Below are 23,451 nucleotides of genomic sequence, written 5' to 3' on the forward strand. Positions count from 1 at the left end.
GTACTTTTTGAAAACCAACAAAAACGCAATCGACATCATTAATTTAGTAACTAGTCCTCTCCAAGACAGGTCAATGGAGATGGAGAGCTATTGTCATTATGGATATGCGATGGTGGCAGGATCAAGATCCTATTAAACCACCACAGCAGTAGCTCCTATGAAAGTAGGTACCTGTAAAATAGTTCAATGTATACCGGTATAAATCAAATCTAGACCACTGTGATAAAACTAACATTAAATTACTTAGAGGTAATTATTATAAATTGTATTATTATCAACACTTCATACATATCTGGGTACTTGGTGGGTATGGCTTGCAATGTTGCCAAAGTAATGTTGTGGTTTCATTAGATAGAATTTGGCAGTGTAGGTGTTCAGGCGCTCGACCGAACAAATTGCTGCAAATTATTCCCAGTTGTCAAAGCGCCCGGTGTGCTGAAGTGTACTGAAAATAGTGTGTCTATAATTATTTAGTGTTATTGTTGTGTGCCGAGAGTGATGCCAAAAAGTAGCATCGACAGACAGGTGTGAGCGGCGAGCGGCGGTGCGTGCGGAGTTTATGTAACGTAGCGGAGCCCGCGGACCGCGAGTGTAGCCGCCAGCCGCGCGGCAGTGCGTCGCGAGCGCGCGCGACATGGACCGCGCCGGCTCCCCGCCGGGCACGCCCCCCGCGCCCCCCGCGCCCGCCGCCGAGCCCCACCACCACGGCGGCTTCGGCGCCTTCTGCAGCGCCCTCTCCGACACCATCTCGGTACGTACCGCCGCCGCCGCCGCCGCCACAGCTGTGCGCTATGTCAACACCACAAGTTCACAACATCCCACTACGAACTTTACGAGTTTTACGACCATCACCAAATTACTTTTGGCATCAGCTCACGATCATACCCCGGATCCCACTACCTATTTCTCGCAAAATAAATAGTGTCTCTTCGGATGTGTTCTATTTGTAAACGCACGTGGTGATCGAGGCCGAGGAGCGTCCACGCCGGAGTGCCGCCTCGCTGTCGGCTCCCGTTAGCAGTACAGAAACCACGTAGATGTGGTAAAGAATCACGGATCCAATAAAAAATATAAACAAGGTTATTATTAGAGATGGTGCCGGGTCGCACGGCCGTGAATTGTTGGTTGGCGGCAAATACCGAAATACCCGCGTGCACGGCGCACGTCGCGCTCCGTCCGTACAGTCGCGCCACGGCCCCGCCAGCACCGGCCAGCACCCGCCAGCATCCGCTGCACCCGCTGCACCCGCCGCGGCTGACACACCTGCACAATCGCACGTCCACATCACATATAGGTACCAACAACTAGTTAGGTTCCCGCTACTTGAAACAAATGAAAAACATGACAATACTAACCTTTCACAAAATTACCGATTTCATAAATATTTTCATCAGATTATATTGATGTTGATTAACCTGTTGAGTTATCCACGTGTCTGATAGATCTGATAGTATATTTTGTACGGGTTCCGCTCATCTGGCATAATCTTTATTAACCAAAACTCATTTCGCATAACTCGTATGGTCTAAACTTTTTTGGCCGAACCATCACTTCGCCAAGACTTATGTGGCATAAGGCTCGTTTCGTCTAAAACTCTTTAGGCACAATCTTTAAACACCTAAGTTTCGTTTGCTCAAATTTATGTTCGTCTATACCTATGTATAATCTTGTTTTTCCTAATGTTATCTTAATAAATAATATATTAAGTATGTAGTAAATGTACAAATTGTGGTATTTTTCTCCTACATCCCGAAAATCACGATATTGTATGATCAAAAAATCGAAAGTTAACGACCAATATAATTATTACAAACCCCATGAGATCGAAACGTAAAAATAGGTGCGACGACGAGCAAAGCGAGGAGGAGCGTGTTAGGTGCACATGTTCATCAAAACCAAAGCGGAGCGCAGCGAAGCGGAGCGGAGCGTTTTCCAAACAGCGGAAACAATACAAGGCAACAGTTTGCGCTATGTAGGGAGACGCTCCGTCAAAGTTAAAGCCAAACGAATATTATTACTTTGTCTTTGTATAAACCTATGCCATAGCATTATTAGGCTATTCATGTTTTGGCCATACCATTATTAGGCTAAACAATGTTATGCGAAATAACTTTTTACTAAACGAGATTTATGCCATACGATTTTCGGCGTAACGAGACTTTGACCAAACGTTACTATGCAATACGAGATTAGGCAAAAAAATCTTATGCCAAAAAAGGTAGAACCATTTTGTACAACTCGCACAACCAAAATGTGAATTAGGTGTTGAAGTTTAAGTAAGTTGATAAGTACCTACTTACTGTTAATTTTATTAGTGGTGAAAGTGAAGAAAAGTGCTTCAGTTCTGAAATTACTATTAAGTACCTAAGTAGGAACTATAGGAACGTGTCTAGATTAATGAAATTGTATCTTAACTTAAACCAACGGTTCGCGTTACAAAACGCTATAAGTAATTAATTATTATGATGACCTCTAAAATAAAAAAGCAACGTAACCTTATGGCGAAGCTTCCGCTGAAAGTATTTTCCGACGCGACGTAAACTTGAACGAGCGCGAGCGTTGATCATTTTCCCGCGTAATGAACTCGTGAAGGCGGGACGGCTTCCGCGGAACCGCTGGACTGCCGACAGGTTTGCAGCAAGGACAAATATAATGGTTTTTGGAAGTATGTATATGTAGCGAACACATTATTATGAGTACTGTATATTATGATGATTATTGTAGGGGAAGGTTATCTTCTGAGTGTATGTCCAGTTGTCCACATTATCTTGGACATCCATGGAGACCAGATAGATACTGGCAATAAGCCCGCCTTTGTGTACTTACTTCTTCTGTCTTCATGTTTTTGTCTTTGTTTTTTGTATACAATAAAGTATCTATAAATAAATACTTACATAATATATCTATAAAAGTCCAAGTGAAAAATTATAATACTTAAGGCTCAAGTTATTTTAACTTGTGGTTGTTGTGTTTGGTCTTATGTAAAATAATACTTACATTACAAACTAATTAGCTAAGTAATTATTATAGCCTTAAAGTAAACCTATAATTATACTAATATTAAATAACAAACATCTTGGATCTTGGCCCAAATCTCAAAACATGGAATTATATGCAGGTATACAAAATTTTCTTATGAATTAAATTAATGAACCTACGACATGCCACTACCTATCGATATAGGGTAGCTATAAACCCATAAACGCAGGGGTTTTTAATTTTCCACTATAGGTACTACGCAGTGTTATTTTCACTTGTATTATGTTGAATAATGAATGCCTCTGCAGTCTAGTGGTAGAAGCTTCGCTTCATGACCCAGAGGTCCCGGGTTCGATTCCCGGGTGGGACCATCAATTTGTGTTTCTAAATTGTGGTTCTAAGTTTGGTTAGGACATAGAAGGCTGATCACCTGTTATCCGAAACAGTGAAACGATCCATGCTGTCGGATGGGCATGTAAAGCAGTCGGTCCTGCGCCTAGCTCTCTCCAGTCGTGTCGGTCAATCCGTCCCATTGGGTTATGAGAGTGATGGAACAGAGAGTGCTCCTGTGTACTGCGCACACACCTGGGCACTATAATATACTCCTGCGTAGATGGCTGGTCTCAATTGAGATTGGCCGCCGTAGTCGAAATTCGGCTAGGAGGACATTATTATTATTATTATTATGTTGAATAGGTCGTCCGTGGTGGTCAAATGATTACGTCTATGATTGATGAGTTAAACAGTAAATATTGGTAAAATATAATTCCCATTATAGATATAATTCATTTTAGGTAAGTACTTAATCCTATTATTGCTTTTGTCAAAATATCCTGTTTTTTCTTTATCGTAGAAAACATATATAAATTCACGAATTGAAAACGACAACAATGATTGGACAGTTGGACATTAATGTTAAATGTCTACTTATACATAATACTTTTATATGTATAGTTAGGTGAGGATACTACTATGCCTACTTATACTAGTAACTATAAATATTTTACAAAGATCATGATTTAATTAAGTAGATACTTGGTACGGTTTTTGACAATATTTGGTTATTTGGCAGCAGCGTGGTGGGAAATAGCCTAAGATTAGAAAGGCAGTTTCGACCTAAGTGCACTATTCGAAAAATTCAGGTGCAGGCACAAACATTTTCGCAGAGAATGAGAGAGCATATAATATAGAGTTTCGAACTAATAGGGTTCTAATACGGTTCCGAACCTCAAAAGGAAAAAAAAACTGAACCTTATAAGGCTTTACATTACAGGATCACATTGTTGTCCGTACGTCTTCAGTCTGTCTATCAAATAAGATCCACTTTATCTCGCAAACGCATGGAGATATCTAGTTTAAAAGTCATAATATTATTCAAATCTAAGGTCCCATAAAGCTGTGTATTTATAAATCCACTTTCTATTTTAACGTAAAAAAGATTATTATTTATTAGATAGGCAGAAAATGACTCTTCTGTAGTCTGTGGCAAAGGCATACCAATGTGATCTAATTCAAAGTGATGTGCGAGCGAGTGCGACACTCTGGAGCTGCGCCAACTTGCAATAACCATATCAACTCGCGAGCGGACGTAAACAACCGATGAATACATTTTAAAGCTTCCTGCGCTTGTTTCTGCTATATCTATCGTTCGGTATATCTAGCTAACCCATCAATCATCATCATCATCATCATTGCGTTTCTGCTGGACGCCTCTCACAGGAAGCGCGACACGACAACACTCTGTCCTCGGCCTTCCTCATCCAGCACTAAGGGCGGCCGAAGCAGCTCTCACCAAGGTCTAACAGGCCGGATTAAGTTGTACTGAAATGGATGATACACAACATCGATTAATTTTATAAGAAAAGAAAAATACTTAAAACATTTATTTACTTATGTCAATGAAATTCCCGTAATCAACCATACTACTTATATCGAGATAAGAAAAGCTGTGCGTGACAATGCTGCTGAAACCTGGGAAGGTCAATCGTTAAGTTTCAGTAGATCGAGAAATGCGTAGCTATAGTACCTACGTACTTACAGTAGTACGTACCACAGGGTACACAGTAGATTCGCCACGGTTAGTCGAAAGAAATAAGATTGCACATTAAGACGTCTGCCATAATAATTAATCGGTGTTGGGTTTAATTCTCTTAAGTTAAGACATGTGAAAGATAACTTCAATTAAAGTGTATTTAATGAATTAATTATAGTTGGTGTAATTAATTACAATGACTAATGGCACGAAGTCGAAGAAGACATACTTACCCGACTATAATTCCTTGCTTGTGATCTCGGTTGCTAATGGTCGCTGAACTTTTAAGTGACTGAAACGGACGCTTGCATCGATTTATGTTCAACTTTACTGAAATAAGTGACTAAGTAGACTGGTGCCTAGGTATATAATTTGTGTAGTGTAATTTGTATAGTGTACATAGCTGACCGCCCTTTTGACCAAACACACCTATCTGTTTTGAAAGTCCGTTTACCTGCTTTGAGAGTTCAACAGCAATTAATCAAATTCCTACTAAAAATAACCAACAGTATGAACTGTCAAGTAATTAATTGCTACCTATGTACTTACTTAGTTTTATTTAATTGAACTTATTGAAACATCTAGACCTACTTTTTTACAATCCTCCTTTTGTTTCCAGGGCATGGCGACTACGTCAAGAAGTAGAAGAAAGGTAAGAAGTATTTGACTAAGGCGTTCTTGTGACCGCAGGCAGGAGGCATGCAGAAATTTGTGTCAAATATGTGTGGTGTGACAAAGCGGCGCCCGCGGCAACAATTCAGAAGGGGGCAGCGAGGTGCCGCCGCGCCCCGGGGGCGCCCCACGCTCCGCCCGCGCCGCATGCCTGGCATCCCTCAGAGCTTTGTTCCCACACTCAAACAGATAACTTGTGTTGTGATGCATGACCCTAACTATGCAGAACCGAAAACTATGTAGGTACTTATTATTCGTTTGAATGAACCCCGTTCGCTGTAAAATGACATAGAATACCTGTAATAACTTTTTAAAATACTGGCACGTGTACCTAGGTTATTTTCTGTTTTACTCAAAATTAAATAGTTATAGGCGAAATTTACTACACCATTTTCGTCACGCAATTATGCTATTAGGGCAAAAGTTACAACTGCTGTGACTAGGTATGGCATTCAGTACATCTAGGAATTTCTTTATCCATTAAAATATAACCTTCGCATTCATACTTAGATCGCGTTTTGTAGTTATTAATTTGAAGCCATATATGGCCAAAAATACCATCTCTATCACTTTCTTCTTATTATAATCCAACGCTATAAGTACTTATAATAATATATGCCCTCTTGGACATGAGTACATCGGTAGGGGCTGATGGTGTAGTAAACCCACCTGCCTTATCTTCCAATGTACCTATTTGGCAGAGCGTAGTGTGAAGTCATATTTTCCAAAAGCTTAAGTTTAATGTTTACACGGCGTTGTATCACACGTTGTCACGATGCCAAGCGCGGAACACGCTATTTTCTACGCCAAATTCATTTGCCGGCAGTTAAGCCATTCGTCCGGTGGCCCATGGCTCATAATAATTCGTTCCGTTCTTAACCTTGTCATTTATAAGATGACATCGCGGCTGGCGCCAAGACACCAGCTGCCTGGAGCAGTAAATACCTGATACTTATGTGTGACTTGCACCGGTGCACGACGACACATTGTCAATGTATGAAGCAGTTCGGCGCAATTAACATTCGGTGTCACATCTAACTCTGAATCGTTTTATTTTAGAGCACGACATAGTTAGATCTATGCCAATGATCAAGCTTTCGAAGTTGGCAGCTGTTCATTGTTGCAAATAACCAGCGTATGTAGGAAGGTATAGGTATAATATTATATGATGGACGGATTCGAAATGATGACACGACGTGAGCTGGTCGAGTCTCATTGAGGAGGCGCGAGGCGAGGGCTTCCGCGCTCCCGGCCTTAACTACTTCCTCTCACACCTTCATATATAGCTCTGAAAGCGGCCGAGGTTGACAGTAAGCAAACGTTAACGATTCCTATATTAAAAATCCTTCTTTTCTACTTCAACGCACGTATACTTAGTAATAATATAATGTAAATATGATAGGTCATAGGTACACTATGTGGAAAAAATACAATTTGTTTGGTTGACCTTAGCCGTGAACGCTGAAGGTTTATTCATGTCAGCCTCTATTATAATGTCGCCGCACAATCGCATCCATTAGCTTTCCCACCAATAAAATGCCGGCAATGTGTGATATGAAAATGCTTTCGGCTTATTTATTAGTTCAATATTAGATAAAGCGAGTCGCAATATTGATAACGAGAAGTAGAAAGATATATTTTTTGTTATCGCTTTTCTTATATTGTTATTTTAGATATCGTGTTCATTAGTCGGTTTCCTCGATGTCTGAAGGTGGTTGTTTGTTGCAGACAGAGGATGAGAAGAAGAACAAGAAGCGGCAGTCGCCGGTGGACGACCGGCCGGCCGTGCCCTCGCCCAGCGAAGCCATGCTCAACAGTGAGTTCCACATACCTACAAAGTGTTTTCATATCATATCGTCTATCAATACTTCATTATTACAGTTCTCTGCACAATGGCCGTGAACTTGGAAATTTAACCGTCAGTGTATTGTAGATATTGGACGTGCTGTCGCTACATTTAGGGTGGCTTCACACCGGTATACCTACTACGTTTATATCGAGTAAACAAGCTATAGGTAAGTACTGTTTGTGTTAGTTTTAGGGGAGTGAGGAACCGGATAGTGTCTGTTTACCGGAAACGTCATTATGTAGGTAAATACCACTATGGATACCTGTATCGATTCGCGATTTTTGTTGTCCATTAAGTTACGTTACGATGTCTATACTTTAGTTTTCCCAGCTCGAAACCGCGAGCTTTCTGAAAAGCTCGTCGAGTGGGCAGCAGATGAGTAGTATCGGAGATACTTAGATGATAGCGGGTCATCATGTTTCACGCCTATCTGACGTATCGTGACTGTAGTACTATATTTGCTGATAAACTATTTAATGAGGTCTAAGTATAAGTTAGTTGTGTTTTTGTTTGTTTGCGAGATCTTCATATAGAGGTATCTCAAACAGAATAGTGAACACAATTATTGGTAACTAGCTTTTGCCTGTGTGGCTTCTCACGCGTTAAATTCGTAGTAACTAATATAGATAGGTACAATTTCTTTTTCTTGAAATTATCAGTGGTTAGAGGTACAACTTAAGCATCTTATTATGCATACATACAAACATTCCTCTTAAATGAGTTAAATGGCCATAAAAACCGTGAAGTGGTTTATAAAAAATAAGTAAGTATACTTTTCATAATACAGACAGATGTGGGAAGCGACTTTGCTTTACACTATGTAATTATAGTGATACTACACTACATAAGCATCAGTATACTTACTAGGTATTTTGTTAAGACTGCTAATACATAGGTAGGGAAAGTTTATAGAATCAAATTCCTTCATATTTGCAAATTAGTGGTTCGTAATTTCACAAGGCAAAGCGTTATCTTGTTTGGCATCAAGATGGAGGTTGATAGATAATGATTTCCCCAGCTTTATTAACACAGACATTAATTTTACAAACAAATTATGTCATCTTTCTCTACAAAACAATACTAAACAATTTCTCTAGTAACGTCTTCGTCAGTTTGTTCATAGGTTGTCTTTTTCTTAAGAAGACTGCTATTAAGTACTTACCTATAGGTTATCTTTAATATCGCACATACTTAAATAAACCCGTAAAATCTTTATCGTCATGACGTGACGAAAATGTTCATACCTTGGGTAAACCCAGAGGACATTAAAGTATATGGAAAAAGAATTTATATAAATGTTCATTTCATGGACATTTATATAATGTTAATAGAACTTTACAATTAGAAAAGAACGTAAAGCTTATAAATCATTTAAAACTAAAAAAAATGAAAGCTGTAGGCATTTGCATTCATAAAATATGAGACTATTTAAATTATTCAGAGTAATCGCTTTAGAAATATTTTTGTGGCCACTAAATTACTGTCTTTCAGGAATGTGGCATGAAGCAATGAGCGAACCTTGAGCCAGCGGATAAATGTCGCTAGTGAGAACGCTCACTTCACGATTATCGTATCGTACCTACTTATTATTTTAGAATGTAGATATTTTGGGAAATATACCTACATTGTATAAATATAGCAAAAAAAACGTATGACCGGCTTAAACGCCCATTACTCCGGCGCAAAAATGAATTTTGGCAAACGTTTAAACAATAAAATGACACCACGGATAATATATTGAAGATATATCAAGAAGATATTTGTCACATGAAAAAGTAAATATTACAGAAGTACCTACTGCATTCCTATGTTAAATAAAGATTTTGATTAGATAGGTACCTACAATGTATAAGTGAAATCGTTTTTTAGGGTTCCGTAGCCAAAATGGCAAAAACGGAACCCTTATAGTTTCGTCATGTCCGTCTGTCCGTCTGTCCGTCTGTCACAGCCGATTTACTCGGAAACTATAAGTACTACAGTGATGAAATTTGATGGGAATATGTGTTGTATGAACCGCTACAAAAATATGACACTAAATAGTAAAAAAAAGAATTGGGGGTGGGGCCCCCCATACATGTAACTGAGGGATGAAATTTTTTTTTTCGATGTACGGTGGCCTGCGCCTAAAAGTATACAGGCGGAGTTTTTAAAATAGCGATCCTTGATTATGAAGGGACCAGCTACATCTGTTATAAATCCGGGGACGTGTTGTGTGTGATGTGTGTAGCAGTGGTGTTTATGTGGATGTGCTTGAGCAGCATGTGAGCTTGAGATCGCTATTTTAAAAACTCCGCCTGTATACTTTTAGGCGCAGGCCACCGTACATACCCGTGTGGGGTATCAATGGAAAGGTCTTTTAAAATGATATAAAGTTTTCTAAAAAACATTTTTCTTAAAGTGAACGGTTTTTGAGATATCAGCTCTCAAAGTCGTAAAAAGTATGTCCCCCCCCCTCTATTTTTATAACTACGGGGTATAAAATTCTAAAAAAAATAGAGGTGATGCATGCTAATTAACTCTTTCAACGATTTTTGGTTTGATCAAAGTATCTCTTATAGTTTTTGAGATAGGTTGATTTAACTGTAATTGCTGCTACGGAACCCTTTGTGCGCGAGCCCGACTCGCACTTGGCCGGTTTTTTAACTCAGGGTTTTTCGGATTAACAGATGATTAGAATATTATAGTTAAAAGAAACTTTATTCTTGTAGCTTTTACAAAAGAGACAAAACACTATCATAAATTCATAACTTATGGCTTATGAATCATACGTTTCACGGACATATTATACTATCTACATATAAATATATCACCTGTTTGAAAAGGAAAGAAAAACTTTCATTTGAGTTTGGAATTCTAATTACGTGAGACCTATTATTATCTATGTGTTGATAGGTGTACATAACTATGTTGTGTGTACCTCAATATGAGATAAGACAGCGTTGGTAAACATCATAACTTCACGAAGATCTTCTGCAAACACGGGACGTCGTTTAGTCGCTGATAATCAGGCTGACACCTGCAGCTCCACAGTCCTTCATTATCGTGTTACCTGATAACATTTCTATGCTCACTATATATCTCGTTTATCATCCCGAAATATTAATGAAATAGCAAATAATTTGTTATCTTCTCAAGTGTTATACCATTGGATTCTAAAAGTGGTGCTATCAGAATGACAACCAACCAACCGAAAAATAATGAATTTTGTAAGTACCTGCAGTGGCTGGCATGGCTACATACTATACTACAATGTTCAAATAAGTTTTTGTATTTTGTGTGCAAGTAGGTGATTTACCTATTACACTAACTATTTCATAAGATTTTAGAGATCAACGATACTACTTTGCCTTAACTGTTAGCCCTCATTAAATTTAGATTAGATATAGGTACAAAAATTACAAAGAATATTTTTTGTTCTTTAGAAATTTTTAGATTTTTCGGAATTTTAACTTACCTGCATAAGTAATTATATCGTATAACATCACAATAAGTAACACATATACAACAACAAAATAACATTCAAAGTAGATGAGATCCGAGTTCCAAGTGCGACGCCAACTGCCTACGACCTTGCTACGAATATTCGTAGCAGCTACGACAGGGATTTGCTACAGAACTGTTGAAAAAAAACTTTAGTGGTGTTTTTCAATAATATCAAAAGTTTAAAAATTCATGAATTCCTATGGTATTACCTATTAAGTATAAGTAAAGTTAAAACACACTGGTAGAAGGACCCCAGAGACAGCTAGTATAACCGATAAACTACTTTATTTAGTTTAATTTTAATCGCTTATTTTTTTGGGTTTTTCTTATCACAACTGACCTTGACCTTAGTTATTATTTTTATTCCATACCCATTTTTGTTAGGTAATATTGTATGAATGCAAATACTTACGGAACAGCCAAAGCTTGCCAACTCAGAGAAGCTTATCGCTCTACATTAGTCTTCAACTCTTCACAGAAATAGATTGAGATATTTTATAATTAAAATCAATGATACCTAATCGATAGTAACGTTGGAGCATGATGGTAAATTTAAAATGAAGGTCTAAAGATTCGCTATACGCTATACCATTAAAATATCCATTTGAGACTGATTTTAATATAATAGCTTTTTTCGCTATTCGAAATTTTGTTCGAAGTGTGTCTGGTACCTTGACAGAACTTCGATCAGTTCACTGACAGAATTCCATCCAGTACCCTGTTTATACTATTACTAGTATTACTATTATAAATTTATAACAAAATGCCTTTATAAATAACTATGCAATAAATTGTGCACAGTATCAGTATCATTCATCACATAAATCTTCTTACACCATTCTGATTATTTTTACTCGTTGAGAATGTCTTTTGTAGTCCCTATATAATACAATACAATAAACTTTATTTGCACACCATAAAAAACAACTTAAATCTAACTTAAATAACAGAAATGCACGAATGGCGGTCTTATCGCTAAAAGCGATAAAACATAACTTGTATTTGCCCAAAAAACGATTTAAACAGGTATTTTTTTCTCTTGTAGACCTGCGCACAGCGTTCGGTCTGCTGGACCGCGACAGCGACGGGCACGTGACGCCGGCCGAGCTGCAGTTCATGCTGCGCAACCTCGGCATCGAGGTGCACGACGACCTCATCGCCGAGCTCGTCAAGGACGCCAGCAAGACTGGTCAGTATTCTACCCTTTAGGGGATCCCCGGCGCCAGCGCGCTGGCCTCGTCGGGTCATCGTTAAGGACGCTAGCAAGACTGGTCAGTATCCCACCTGTTACCACATCAGGGAGGGTCTCCCTGTACCTACCCCGGCACCGGCGCGCTGGCGTCGCGTCGTCATGTGTTGATGATCATTGATATTCCTCTGACCTCTCTCATCATCATCATCTTAACGTTTTGGGTGTAATTGGATTCTAGTTAATGCCATAGTTTGGAAAATAACATAAAATTAGAAAGGATAAGATTATCCTTTCATTCTTACGTTGCACATTCGTTTAATTATGGTTATATACATATTATTAGTACTTGCTTGTAACATAAATAAACATCACTAATATTTATAAATCAAAGCAAAGGTTCAACTGAAACGAATCACAGTTTCAGTCGTAGGCTGTGTGCTACGTGCTACGAATGCTACGAATTCTCGTAGCGGCTACGAAACTTAGGGTCTACGAAAGTTTAGTTTCTAAGAAAAATCGTTCATTAATTACATAGGTACACTTTTTATTTCGTTCTTTATTTACATCCTATTCTATATTATACTGATGAAAACGATAACGATATATACATATAACTGAAAACGTACAAACTTTGTATTTTGAATAAGTACCTAGTTTAATGCTGATTAATTATTATAATTTACTATGAGCGTGGAAGCACCTGTAAGTAGGTAAGTATATTAAATAGACAGGTCATTTTACACTGCAGTCAAAGGATTAATATTACTGGGAATGGAGCCAAATCGTGTAACCTTGACAAACATCAAGGTGTTAATGATGTTCTCCAGTCAATGCCCAATGGTTACTTTTGTACCAAGGTATACGTATACTTAATGAATAATAAATAACACACACAAAAACACACACACACACTCACGCCTTGTACTAAGGTAAAATACTTCCTTGCGGGGTAGGCAGAGGGCATCGCTGCACCCACTTTTTGCCAGAGTGTTGTGTTAGTCCCAATGTAATAGGAGGCGGGCCTATTGCCATTTTACGGGCACATCCAAGACCCGAGAACAAATATCTGTGTTTAAACAAATATCTGCCCCAGCTGGGAATCGAACCCGGGACCTTCGGCTCAGTAGTCAGGGTCACTAACCACTACGCCATTCGGTCGTCTAAATAACATAGGTACAGGAATAATAATAACGATTATCTTCACGAATCTAGCTCATAAAAAAATCCATACTTACTACAAAAATAGCAGTAGGTTACTAGCAAAAATGTGGGAAGTAATGGTCGTAATACGAAAAGAAACCCTAGAAGATTTCAGCAATACATTTTCCTCTTCAAAACCATAAAACTTTTGCACAATATAATTATGACCGCCCAACATTCTATACACTGCCATTATACTGCGTAACAACGTTGAAAGTGTCAAATTTAAGTTAATTAGTAAAAGAGCACTTGCGAACCGCTATTGTGGCGTCAGGCTGGATCTCGCGACTTAATAACTATAATGAAGGTCTCAATGGAAGCTTAGGTTTGAACGTGGTTAAGTAGCAATGAGGAGGGTGACCGGGCGCCGGCAAACTGACTCGGAAATTTACCGGACAACTTCGGAATTTTTCAGGCACCGATTACGTAAAGTTGCATAGAACTTTCAACATGGATTTGAAGAAACGGTTTGCATTGAAAGCTTAAACTGTAATACTTAGCGGTGCGCTAGGCAGCTGCCAAGCACAAAACTTTACGGGCCGTTCAGACTTTAATGTACGGGGCGCGTGGAGGCCACGCTAAGGTCACCAGTGATTGATGTACCGACGGGGCTCAGCACGGCGGGTACCATTGGAACACTCCACTCCGTAATCAGAAGGAGTTACGCCTCATACGTGTTAATGTGTTGGTTCGGTGGCTCACGCGTTCTTATACTCTATCGATGGAACCGTTTCCAAATAGTATAAAGCCGAAGTAACATTATGGGCTGCTCGTACAAATAATAATGTTGGATCCACTTGGTGTTGTAATGACCTGTACTATAATTAGTACCGATGTACTTTTAAGGTTTGAGAGAAATTATATTTCGAATAATGAGAACATGAATAAATACTATAGTCATACGTTATAATAAACGGCGTAGAACGAATTACCCTAATAATATCTGACGACGCCGCCGGTATATTCATCTCAACATTATACAACCGTCATTGTAATTATCACAAGCATTAAAATAAACAGTGCATGCCAAAGTTAATAATGACAGACATTACCTGCGCCATAATGAGTGACAACATTATTATCGTATCAAAACAACACTATTGGACTTATAGTTTGTATAATTTCAAGCCAAAAGACGAATTAGGTGTAAGGGAATTGAATGCGCGCCAGACGTGACCACATGCATTGGAATTTTTCCTTCTATATTTATTGCAGAAAGGTATTAGTACGCGTACAGTGGAAGACGTCGTGGATATGAAAGTTATTCAAACATTTTAAACTCTATGACGACACGAATGTAAAGTATACGGGAACCTATCTTTATACGAGTACATTCATCTTATATAAACGGCGGTCAACGAGACCACCACTTGACTGTCCGCTTCCAAATATACAAACTGTCACTTGGCGCTGCCGATGCCGTGATGGCGCGGAGGACGACACCTTCAACCTATTATTAGACGACGTGTTTACGTTTCCCTACCATTCATATCTTTATTGTTGTTGGCAATGAAACGGCCGGCAAATGAACCAAAGTCTTTGATGGGTTCGTGTTGTCGAAGCAAACAAACAACTAAAAGATCACAAGATAATATTTCCCCGTCAATACCTCGTTATTGCAAAATGGCGTGTAAGCTCGGCGCCCTTTGTCTTCTATTTAAAACTGCATTACCTATCCATTTTAAAACAAAGGACATACTGAGCTCGTATTATTTTTCAGATAAATAAAGGTACCTACTTACCTTTTCTTTTCAGAGGCTAGTTACTTAAGAAGATATCGGTTTCCTTTGTTACAGTTTTCCATTAAGTACCTACTTATATATTTAATAAGTACATGATATTTTCTTTGTTATAATGGAAACTAAGTATATTATTGTTGGTCCAGTTGCAAAGAAGTATAAGTACTTATATGCGGGGGTAGATTCGAATGAACTTATCGAAACAATCTTGAATCGGAAGCGGCGCGGGCCGACCCTAGTCACGAGTCACGACAAGGTTAGCCGCTCTATCACCACTACGCAACCCCTTGCTTGGTGTAACCTTTCAATCAACCCCGACAAGGTTTAAAATACAATGAACTCCAATATCAGTACAATCTGCTAGTTTCACCATACCTTATGAACTTCAGAACTACCTATGCTAACTCAAACCCGTTGATTTTCATACAGATTACAGCGACTTGATTTAATTAGCTTCCCTTTTTGCAAGCGAACTAATAATACTTAGGCACATCTAAAGTATATTTTAGGTTCATCAGCCCATGAATTTTACAGTAGGATATTACTTTAGTATTTAAATATAGGTAGGTATCTAAGTAAATTCATTTTATTAAAACATCAATCATGCTATTACAAAGGTTTTAATAAACTCTCGTATCACAATTTTATTACTTTAATCACCATAATCCAGTCGGGTTCATAACGCCTGAACTCAAGCATCGTAATAAAGCCTCGGGTTATTATAAGCTTCGAATATAATACAATAGGCTTACCGAGTATTTTTTTAATGATCGGCTATAAAAATAGAGTCGCAAAACTGAATCATCATGAAGAGTTTTTGTGTAAAAAAACTGAAAGTGTGAACAATAACTACAGGAGTATCGTCACCGCACTGTCGACCTCGCCTGCGCTACCAAGCGATAATTAAGATTTATCGATACCACCCTTTACTACCCTATTCAGTTAAACGACACGTTCCTATACCGATACTAAAGTGCTAAACTGCTAAACGACCAATGCAGTGTGCGACATAGCGAGTTTGAATCGTTTTTCTCGTTGCCATTGAGCTGGGAAAAGCTGTAAAAATTTAACTTCGTCGAACAAATAGCTGGCTAGAACTATACAGGATGCTAGAAAAGGTAGCTATTGAAAGAGAAAATTCAAAGTTTTTCAGAAAGAGCCACCGAGTCACACCTTTTTGTTCGATGCTTACTTTCACGTACCCTTGATAACATTATTTTAATACCTATATATACTTAGGTATATGGTGTCCATTGATTGAGGATTACTTTATATTGCATTGTAATATACCTACCTAAATTCGTATATTTTATAAGTAGTTGCGTTAGCAGGGTTGAACCCTGCTGCATCCTTTCCTTCCCGTTCCTATCGAAAATAGGTAAAAACAAACTCAAATAGGGCTGAAAAGCTGAAAATGTTGAGCTTTTCGAATAGCCAATCAGCAATAGAAACATTCTGATTGTTTTATGTAAATTCGCTTTTGCACGAAATGCTACTGCAAATGAAATAACAAATACCGCAAATTGTAGATTGAATTGTAGATCGCGGTATTGTAAGGGATATGAAATGTGTGACTAGCATTTTAAAGCTTTTTGTCAGCAATCATGCAGTTGCATAATGTTAAGTATAATAACTATTCAAATACATTGGAGATAATTTTAAGGTTTATCCTAGGCAACTAGTTGCCAAAGAAGAATAAATAGGTACACTTTTTCCGTAACTGCGATTGTGAAACTTAATTGCCATGGCGCCCAAAAAACCTAAAAATAAATAAATGAAACAATATTTTTTCAACTAAGTAATTTTCTTAACATCTAGAAGTTGGACTATATATAGACTCGTTAAATTTAAATTCTGTCAACCTATATGTTCCGTTTCAGGCAACGGTCTAATAGACGAGAACGACTTCATGCAGTGGGTGACGAAGATCCAGGCGCTGCAGGGGCTGGACGTGGGCGCCAGCGGCGGCGACTCCGAGGAGGAGATCACGCAGGACCTGCTCGCCGCCTTTAAGTGAGTAGATGGGATGTACCAAATGGGGGTCCTATTTTTTAAAGCATTCAATTCTGAATTTGATTAAAATATTTACGTTTTAATTGGTTATATTCTGATGCGCTGTTCTGTCAGCTAGTTTTTTCTATTGTCATTGGAACTTATTCATTGCTCGTGAGTGCAGTACTTAGGGCCACTTGCAGAAACATATTAAATCTAGATTTAGTGTTCAATCTCGATTTAGTGTCAAATTTTATATGGACTGACGTTTCTAAAATCGAGATTTGACACTAAATCTAGATTTAAATGTTTGTGCAAGTGGCCCTAAATGGTCTTATCCGATTTTAGACCACAGCAAACCAAATGTGGAAGCGTCGTTAGTTATTGTTACCAAGTCTGTGGTGCGTGTAAAAGTAGTGTGTAAGTTGCACTACTTTGACCACTTTATCTAACGAGATGGCAGATAATCTCAATGAGAATTTGACGGCTTGGTTCAATTCAGAACCTTACCTATTCAATACCAAAATGGAAAGTGAAGTACGCTGCTGACCATTTACTTATACATAGCATACACAGATGGGGGTAGGTAGGCACACGGACCTACATTTTTTGTCCATTAAATTGAGCTTTATCCTATCAGTCATTTGGAAAACTATAAAGGGCGCAGCCTCGGTGTATTTGTCACAGCCACTCGCAGCTGAATATTCATGCTGTATAATCCCATTGCGACATGTCCATTAGCCGCGCCGCGTCACGTGATGGGATGGAACTCGATCCTCATATTTGGACTAACAAATCCAGCTGAACTAAATTAAAATCCAGGATGAGTCTGGATAAAATTCATGGATATTTGGAGCTATTTTTAACGCGCAACCGAAAATGTGTGGCTAAAGTGTAACCTGAAGGGCAAGCACGCGGCGCATAACGCGTACATTAAGACGTGATAAAAGTTTCGCATCGCGCTCACTCTTGCGCGGCCTCGAGAGTGAGCGCGACGTAGAACTTTAGTGACGTCTTGATGTGCGCGACTTGCGCGGCTTGCGCCCCTTGTTACCTATATCCGTGTTAGTGCCTATAGGATAGGAGGAAGAATAAGCCCATACTAAGTCTCTGCTACTCTCCATCCACAGGGTGTTTGACCGCGACGACAACGGCTACATCACTCGCGACGAGCTCCGCACGGCGCTGGAGATCATCGGCGAGCCCGTGACGGAGGCGCAGCTCAACCAGGTGCTGGCGCTCGGGGACATCGACCACGACGGACGCATCGACTACGAAGGTATACCTGCACTACAGTAGGTCTTTGGGGCGTTTTCATAGGCGAGAGAATCGCGACGAGTAGACGTTTCGCGCATACTCAACCACTCGTCACATCGCAGCGCTAATATCACCGTATGGACACACCTTCTAGAGTATATAGAAGTGCGTGGCAAGACGATAGTAATGGTCGTGATTTTCAAGACTATGGAGACCGCCCCTTATGAGTTTTATGACGCACGTTATGCAAATATGCACGCGTTCTGAAAGTTCCAAAGGATGTGTTAAAGTGTGCTCTACCACGCTGATCTACGTACGTGATTCAGTTATAACGTAAATCTTTATTAAACTTGGTACCTACTCCCCATTTAGAAAGGGCTCTTACAGTACGATTCTTTTTGTTTCAGAGTTCGTGAAGATGTTGCTGTAATGTGTCCTTTGCTGAAGAAGACCTCACTAGATTTAATATTAGTGTTACTATAATGAAGATTGCTGTGGAGTTACAGAGAGATTATATTTATATCCTGTATTTATGATTATGATATACTTACTTAGATCCAGCTAAAATAACCTTAATGAAAATAAGGTTAATGGTAGTTTATGAGAGTGTGAGATCGACACTAAAATAGGTATATTCGAGTATTATTGTATAGTTAAACAGACATAGTTTAAAATAAAAGAAAACGTATTTTCAGGGGTGGTTTTATTAAATTGAAGTATTGAAATGTGGTGCCTATTTTATACTAAAGACTTTAGTTTACCCAGTAGGTACCTATATATCTACTACTTTTAATATAATTAGTAGAAATACATTTTTAAGTATATTTTTTTAAACTTACCCATAACTACTAGGTAAGTATAAGACGATTACTACTTACGAACGTAGGTGCATAAGTACAAGATCAAAAATCTAGAAACCACTTAGGTAGGTATAGTTTTCGTTGAATGGTTTATCCACATTTCGTCTGATTTATAAAGCCACAACCTGACAGCAAATACTATAATATCGGTGAAATAATAACAAATATTAAGTTTTTATGAATAGATACAACATTAATTATTTTTACAGTTTGCAAGTAACACAAATACCTACCTACTGTTTGTAATTTATCAAATTTATGGTTGTGAATGTTAATTATCAGAAAGAGAAGATATACTTACCTAATCATCAAGCATCATTGTTCACAAAAATATAGTTTTTATTTTGTCGTAAAATTATACGATTGTTAAAGGTCTATTTGTATAAATGTAACGACCAACGAAACTAAGGGATTTTGTTAAAATGTTATAGCTTTATGTTATCAAACTAAATTATACTGTTTGATAAAATGGTTAACTATTTTAAAATCACAATGAATTTGTTATGGACAGCTTGGGCCTGCATTGAGGCGAGTGATGGTGTGCAAGTGATCAATAAAAAATAATTTTGTTAATTGACTAATTATTTTAAATTATGAACAAACCTATACCTCCTAATCTAAACCTCGTAAAAATTTAGCGATAAATTCTTTGGGTTTGGGCTCGTGAGTGGGATTCCAGTGTGCCATGATACGACCCTTCTGCATCCAGTTATGGGTAACTTCTTTCAGCTCCATGTAACCCTGACGGAAAGACTAGTTAGATAATACTCCACGTTGAAACTCAGCAGACGGAACCACTGTACGGATGGAGGCACCGGCAGCGTTAGATACCTATTTGTGTCCATGTCTTCAGAGATTCTGATTGCTGTAGGTATGTGTAGGTACAGGTTGTAGGTACGTAATGGCCACATAGCACCTCTCCTACTATCTATGACGCGTGACGTGATATATATTTCCCGTGATGGAATTTCACATGCATCATCTTACATAACATTTAATGACGCATTGCCTGTCTTATGCCAGGCGGGGATGGGTTGAGCGGATGTCTCTGAGCTGGCTCAAGATCGTAAAGAGTGGTGGCGCTTCACTTCGGCCCTTTGCTCCCCAGCGGAGATTGGGCATAAGTACCTACCTACACCCATAATATGTGGGTTACGCACAGATGCCAAGAGTCAAACTCGTAAAGCCACTGACCTTGATAACTAGCATGTCCACAACCCTCGTGTCTGTGACGCAGGCGTTTTTGTAAAACTTCTCCCTGAGCTTATCGCGGCACTGTTGATGCGACTTGTTAATATCACAGTAGAGCACTATAAAATAAATAACTTAATGTACTTATAAAACGTAATAATCTGTTCGGACCAATTATAATTATAATCATCAGTGGCCACCGCATCTTAACAGATGATAGTTGCAGCCATTGACATATATGTATATTACTAGGTTGCAGCATATGTAGAGGCGCTAGGTGGGGCAAGGCATGGAACACTTCTTCCCACAGAGATCGCAGGTGAATTGCGAATCCGCACAAGGTACTTGATTGGTACGAATACGAAGTCCGGACTATTAGGCATATAATAGGTCCACTTTCGTTTTGGTGCATTGCACCCTAATCTTATGATTATTGCAATCCAGGATCAAAACATGTTTCAATAAATAAAATAATAAGGAATATAACAGACAAAACTAAAGAGAATGTACTTATACTTACACAAATAAGGAATGTATCGGTACCAAGCCCGATAAAGTCCAATAGAACGCTGTCTAGCCTCATTGAAGCTTAGAGAGAGCAGTGGACGGACTTGTTTTGTTGTAGACTTGATTGATGAGCAAGTAGCCATTGTTAAATGCTATCAAGTCTATCAAAACAATCCAACTAAAAGATAACATAAAAACACTAAAAAGGTTACAGGAGACAGAGAAATGGTGGAGAAATGTAATTTTTGGTACAATATTAGTCTTTGTTTGATACTTATCAATTCAATAATGAGGCGTTTGTTAAAAAAAAAATAAAGTTCCTTTTTGGAGAAATAGATGGCGTTGTCTGGGGTTGTACCAACTTTCAAACCCTCAGAACACACTCAGATCACAATATGTTATTCTGTGAGGCTAACGAAATGTGAAAGTGACGTAGGTAGGTAGAATTGTAGTATTATTTTCGATAGTAGTGCTTATGTTAGATAGGTAGGTACCTACATAATATATCATGTTATGTAACAATGGTTAATTTACATTACCGCGAATGATTTAACTTACTTACGTGAATGAAAATCACTTGGTATGAAATGATCCGAACACAACCATGAATGTTTTCGCAGTTTCCAATCAATTTTTCGCACATTTATCCGAGTCGCCTTAATCCATTGTTGCGCCTGGCTTTCATCATTTGGAAATTTATGATGTCCTTTATTTTTACAAGTTGCGACGGCACACATTCTCATCTTGTCTTGTAAGTATTTCTTTGGGATCTTATTTAGGATCATACAATAAATAAAAATAGAAAATCAGTTCTCGCACGCAGCACCCGTTCAAACGGCGCGCATAGAGAAAAGAACACTACGTGACGGCGCGGGTAGAACTATTCACAGAATACTTAGCACTATCCCAAGCCACATGCAGTCTGAGCTTCGGAAGGATGGCTCGCACTACCACCCGACATTTAATCACAACTAGTGAGTTCTTATTCTGAGTTTAGTACTCTTTGCTCTCTATGTAATTTTTGACAGTTGGTACACTGCGTTTTCACGCCATCTATCGGCTTACCCAAAAGCTCAACTGACAGCTGTCAAGGAAAACGGCTCATTGACATCCATTGACATCAGTCTGATGACAGGTAAGGTTATTTATAAAGATTTTGTAAAACAGAATGTGTTAAAAAAGTTACAATACAAAAAAAAGTTTTGCATAAACAGACGTTTATCCCGTATTCACAGGAAAAGACATCTGATACAAACAAAAACTACCCTTATTCGAATGAAAAAAGGGTTCTGTCAGATGTCTTTCCTGGGATATAGTAAAATAAAACAATATTATGTGAGTTCCATCTCTATTAATTGTAAATTAACATTTGGACTTAATTGCATCTATTTACATTTTATTGATTGGCCTACTGTAGTGTAACATAAACATATTATTCATTACCGGCAAAGAATTTGGAGAGGAAGTCTTTGGGTTTGGGCTCCTCTGATGGTTTCCAGTATGCCATGACATGCCCCTTTTGTTTCCATATTTTCACACATTCCTGCAATTCCATCTGACCCTAAAAGCATACATGAACAATGAGAATAAATGTTATTACATTTTAATACATTGTTAAACATAGTTAGGGAGAGAATGCAATATAGGTAACTAATTGAATATTTTAAGTACCTAATAGTAGTAAACAGTAATATTCATATTATATTTTTAGGTTTACAGAAACAAATATTTAAGTAGGATTGCATCCTGTACCTTGATGACCAGTACATCAATGACCCTAATGTCACTGACATCTTTGTTCTTCAAGAATATTTCCTTTAGCTTGTCACGGCACTGTTCCTCAGTTTTTGGCATATCAAAGTCTTTTACTGAAAAAGAAACAAACTTTACTAAACCAACTCGGATTCATTTTGTAGGCACTAGCATCATTCTCACAAAAATAAATACTATAATATGGATTGTAACTGTATTAATTAGAGGGATGATCATAGTCCTATCTATAAAGTGTTATATATAGGGTTAATACATGAAAATAATGTAATAAAGAGGATAATTGATGACATAATAACACTAACCTATGTATGGGATCTGACGATACCAAGCTTTGTACAAATTTAGCACTCTTCTCCTCGCTTCACCCTTGCTCAATGAGAGCATAGGTTTTACATATCTGGAGCCAACTTGTATGGCTTGTTTAGCCGACATTTTATATGAGAATTTGTGGTTTTATTTACAGAAAAACTATTTTTCAGCTGAAATCTACGACTTGAATTTTATGATTTTTTGACAGATCCATCCAGTTAACATTTCTTCTGATACATGCCCATGAAATCACAGATGAGATTTGAAAGTGACAGATAACGCTATCCTCAGAATAATAAAACCGCAACGCATTTACCTTTTTCTGTTGGGAATGAAGACAACAAAGTCGTATCCAAGGAACATAGTCGTATCCGTGTCACAATGCGACATCATATAACAAAATGCCTAGGCGTAAT

General features: G+C 38.3%; 3 protein-coding genes across 5 annotated transcripts; 1 reads left to right on the forward strand and 2 right to left on the reverse strand.

Moving 5' to 3' along the window:
• Window positions 1–406: 406 nt before the first annotated feature.
• On the forward strand, window positions 407–19,832 carry LOC105394183 (calcium-binding protein E63-1). 3 transcript variants are annotated; one of them, XM_038115221.2, is made up of 7 exons: window positions 407–751; window positions 5,631–5,663; window positions 7,412–7,499; window positions 12,061–12,204; window positions 17,027–17,159; window positions 18,269–18,417; window positions 18,803–19,832. In XM_038115221.2, exons 1-7 carry the CDS (start codon window positions 635–637, stop codon window positions 18,823–18,825), a joined length of 687 nt encoding a protein of 228 aa, XP_037971149.2. In that variant the 5' UTR covers window positions 407–634; the 3' UTR covers window positions 18,826–19,832. The 3 variants fall into 3 exon arrangements, with proteins under 3 accessions (XP_037971149.2, XP_037971150.1, XP_037971151.1); XM_038115222.2 differs by lacking the exon at window positions 407–751 and adding an exon at window positions 1,182–1,294; XM_038115223.2 differs by lacking the exons at window positions 407–751; window positions 5,631–5,663; window positions 7,412–7,499 and adding an exon at window positions 10,561–10,738.
• Window positions 19,082–21,237, reverse strand: LOC105395218 (NADH dehydrogenase [ubiquinone] 1 alpha subcomplex subunit 6-like). The gene is made up of 3 exons (XM_011567160.3): window positions 20,967–21,237; window positions 20,450–20,565; window positions 19,082–19,996 (listed from the first exon to the last, which is right to left on the reverse strand). The coding sequence occupies exons 1-3, from the start codon at window positions 21,094–21,096 to the stop codon at window positions 19,868–19,870; spliced, it is 375 nt and encodes a 124-aa protein (XP_011565462.1). The 5' UTR covers window positions 21,097–21,237; the 3' UTR covers window positions 19,082–19,867.
• A 1,050-nt stretch (window positions 21,238–22,287) lies between these two features.
• LOC105395217 (NADH dehydrogenase [ubiquinone] 1 alpha subcomplex subunit 6) lies at window positions 22,288–23,252 on the reverse strand. Its single transcript, XM_011567159.3, has 3 exons — window positions 23,029–23,252; window positions 22,706–22,821; window positions 22,288–22,514 (listed from the first exon to the last, which is right to left on the reverse strand). Exons 1-3 carry the CDS (start codon window positions 23,156–23,158, stop codon window positions 22,386–22,388), a joined length of 375 nt encoding a protein of 124 aa, XP_011565461.1. The 5' UTR covers window positions 23,159–23,252; the 3' UTR covers window positions 22,288–22,385.
• Between the last annotated feature and the right edge of the window lie 199 nt (window positions 23,253–23,451).

Source organism: Plutella xylostella, chromosome 8 (genome assembly GCF_932276165.1).
Source record: "Plutella xylostella chromosome 8, ilPluXylo3.1, whole genome shotgun sequence".
Lineage (NCBI taxonomy): Eukaryota > Metazoa > Arthropoda > Insecta > Lepidoptera > Plutellidae > Plutella > Plutella xylostella.

Bases quoted from the DNA above. Each gene is read 5' to 3' on its own strand.
- LOC105395217 (XM_011567159.3), bottom strand. From the start codon at position 23,158: ATGTCGGCTAAACAAGCCATACAAGTTGGCTCCAGATATGTAAAACCT. The intron at 22,822-23,028 runs GTTAGTGTTATT...TTTCTTTTTCAG, and splicing joins TCGTCAGATCCCATACATAG to TAAAAGACTTTGATATGCCA. The intron at 22,515-22,705 runs GTACAGGATGCA...GTATGCTTTTAG, and splicing joins TTGATGTACTGGTCATCAAG to GGTCAGATGGAATTGCAGGA.
- LOC105395218 (XM_011567160.3), bottom strand. From the start codon at position 21,096: ATGGCTACTTGCTCATCAATCAAGTCTACAACAAAACAAGTCCGTCCA. The intron at 20,566-20,966 runs GTAAGTATAAGT...TTTATTTTATAG, and splicing joins CCGATACATTCCTTATTTGT to TGCTCTACTGTGATATTAAC. The intron at 19,997-20,449 runs GTCAGTGGCTTT...TCTTTCCGTCAG, and splicing joins TGGACATGCTAGTTATCAAG to GGTTACATGGAGCTGAAAGA.
- LOC105394183 (XM_038115221.2), top strand. From the start codon at position 635: ATGGACCGCGCCGGCTCCCCGCCGGGCACGCCCCCCGCGCCCCCCGCG. The intron at 752-5,630 runs GTACGTACCGCC...TTTTGTTTCCAG, and splicing joins CCCTCTCCGACACCATCTCG to GGCATGGCGACTACGTCAAG. The intron at 7,500-12,060 runs GTGAGTTCCACA...TTTCTCTTGTAG, and splicing joins CAGCGAAGCCATGCTCAACA to ACCTGCGCACAGCGTTCGGT.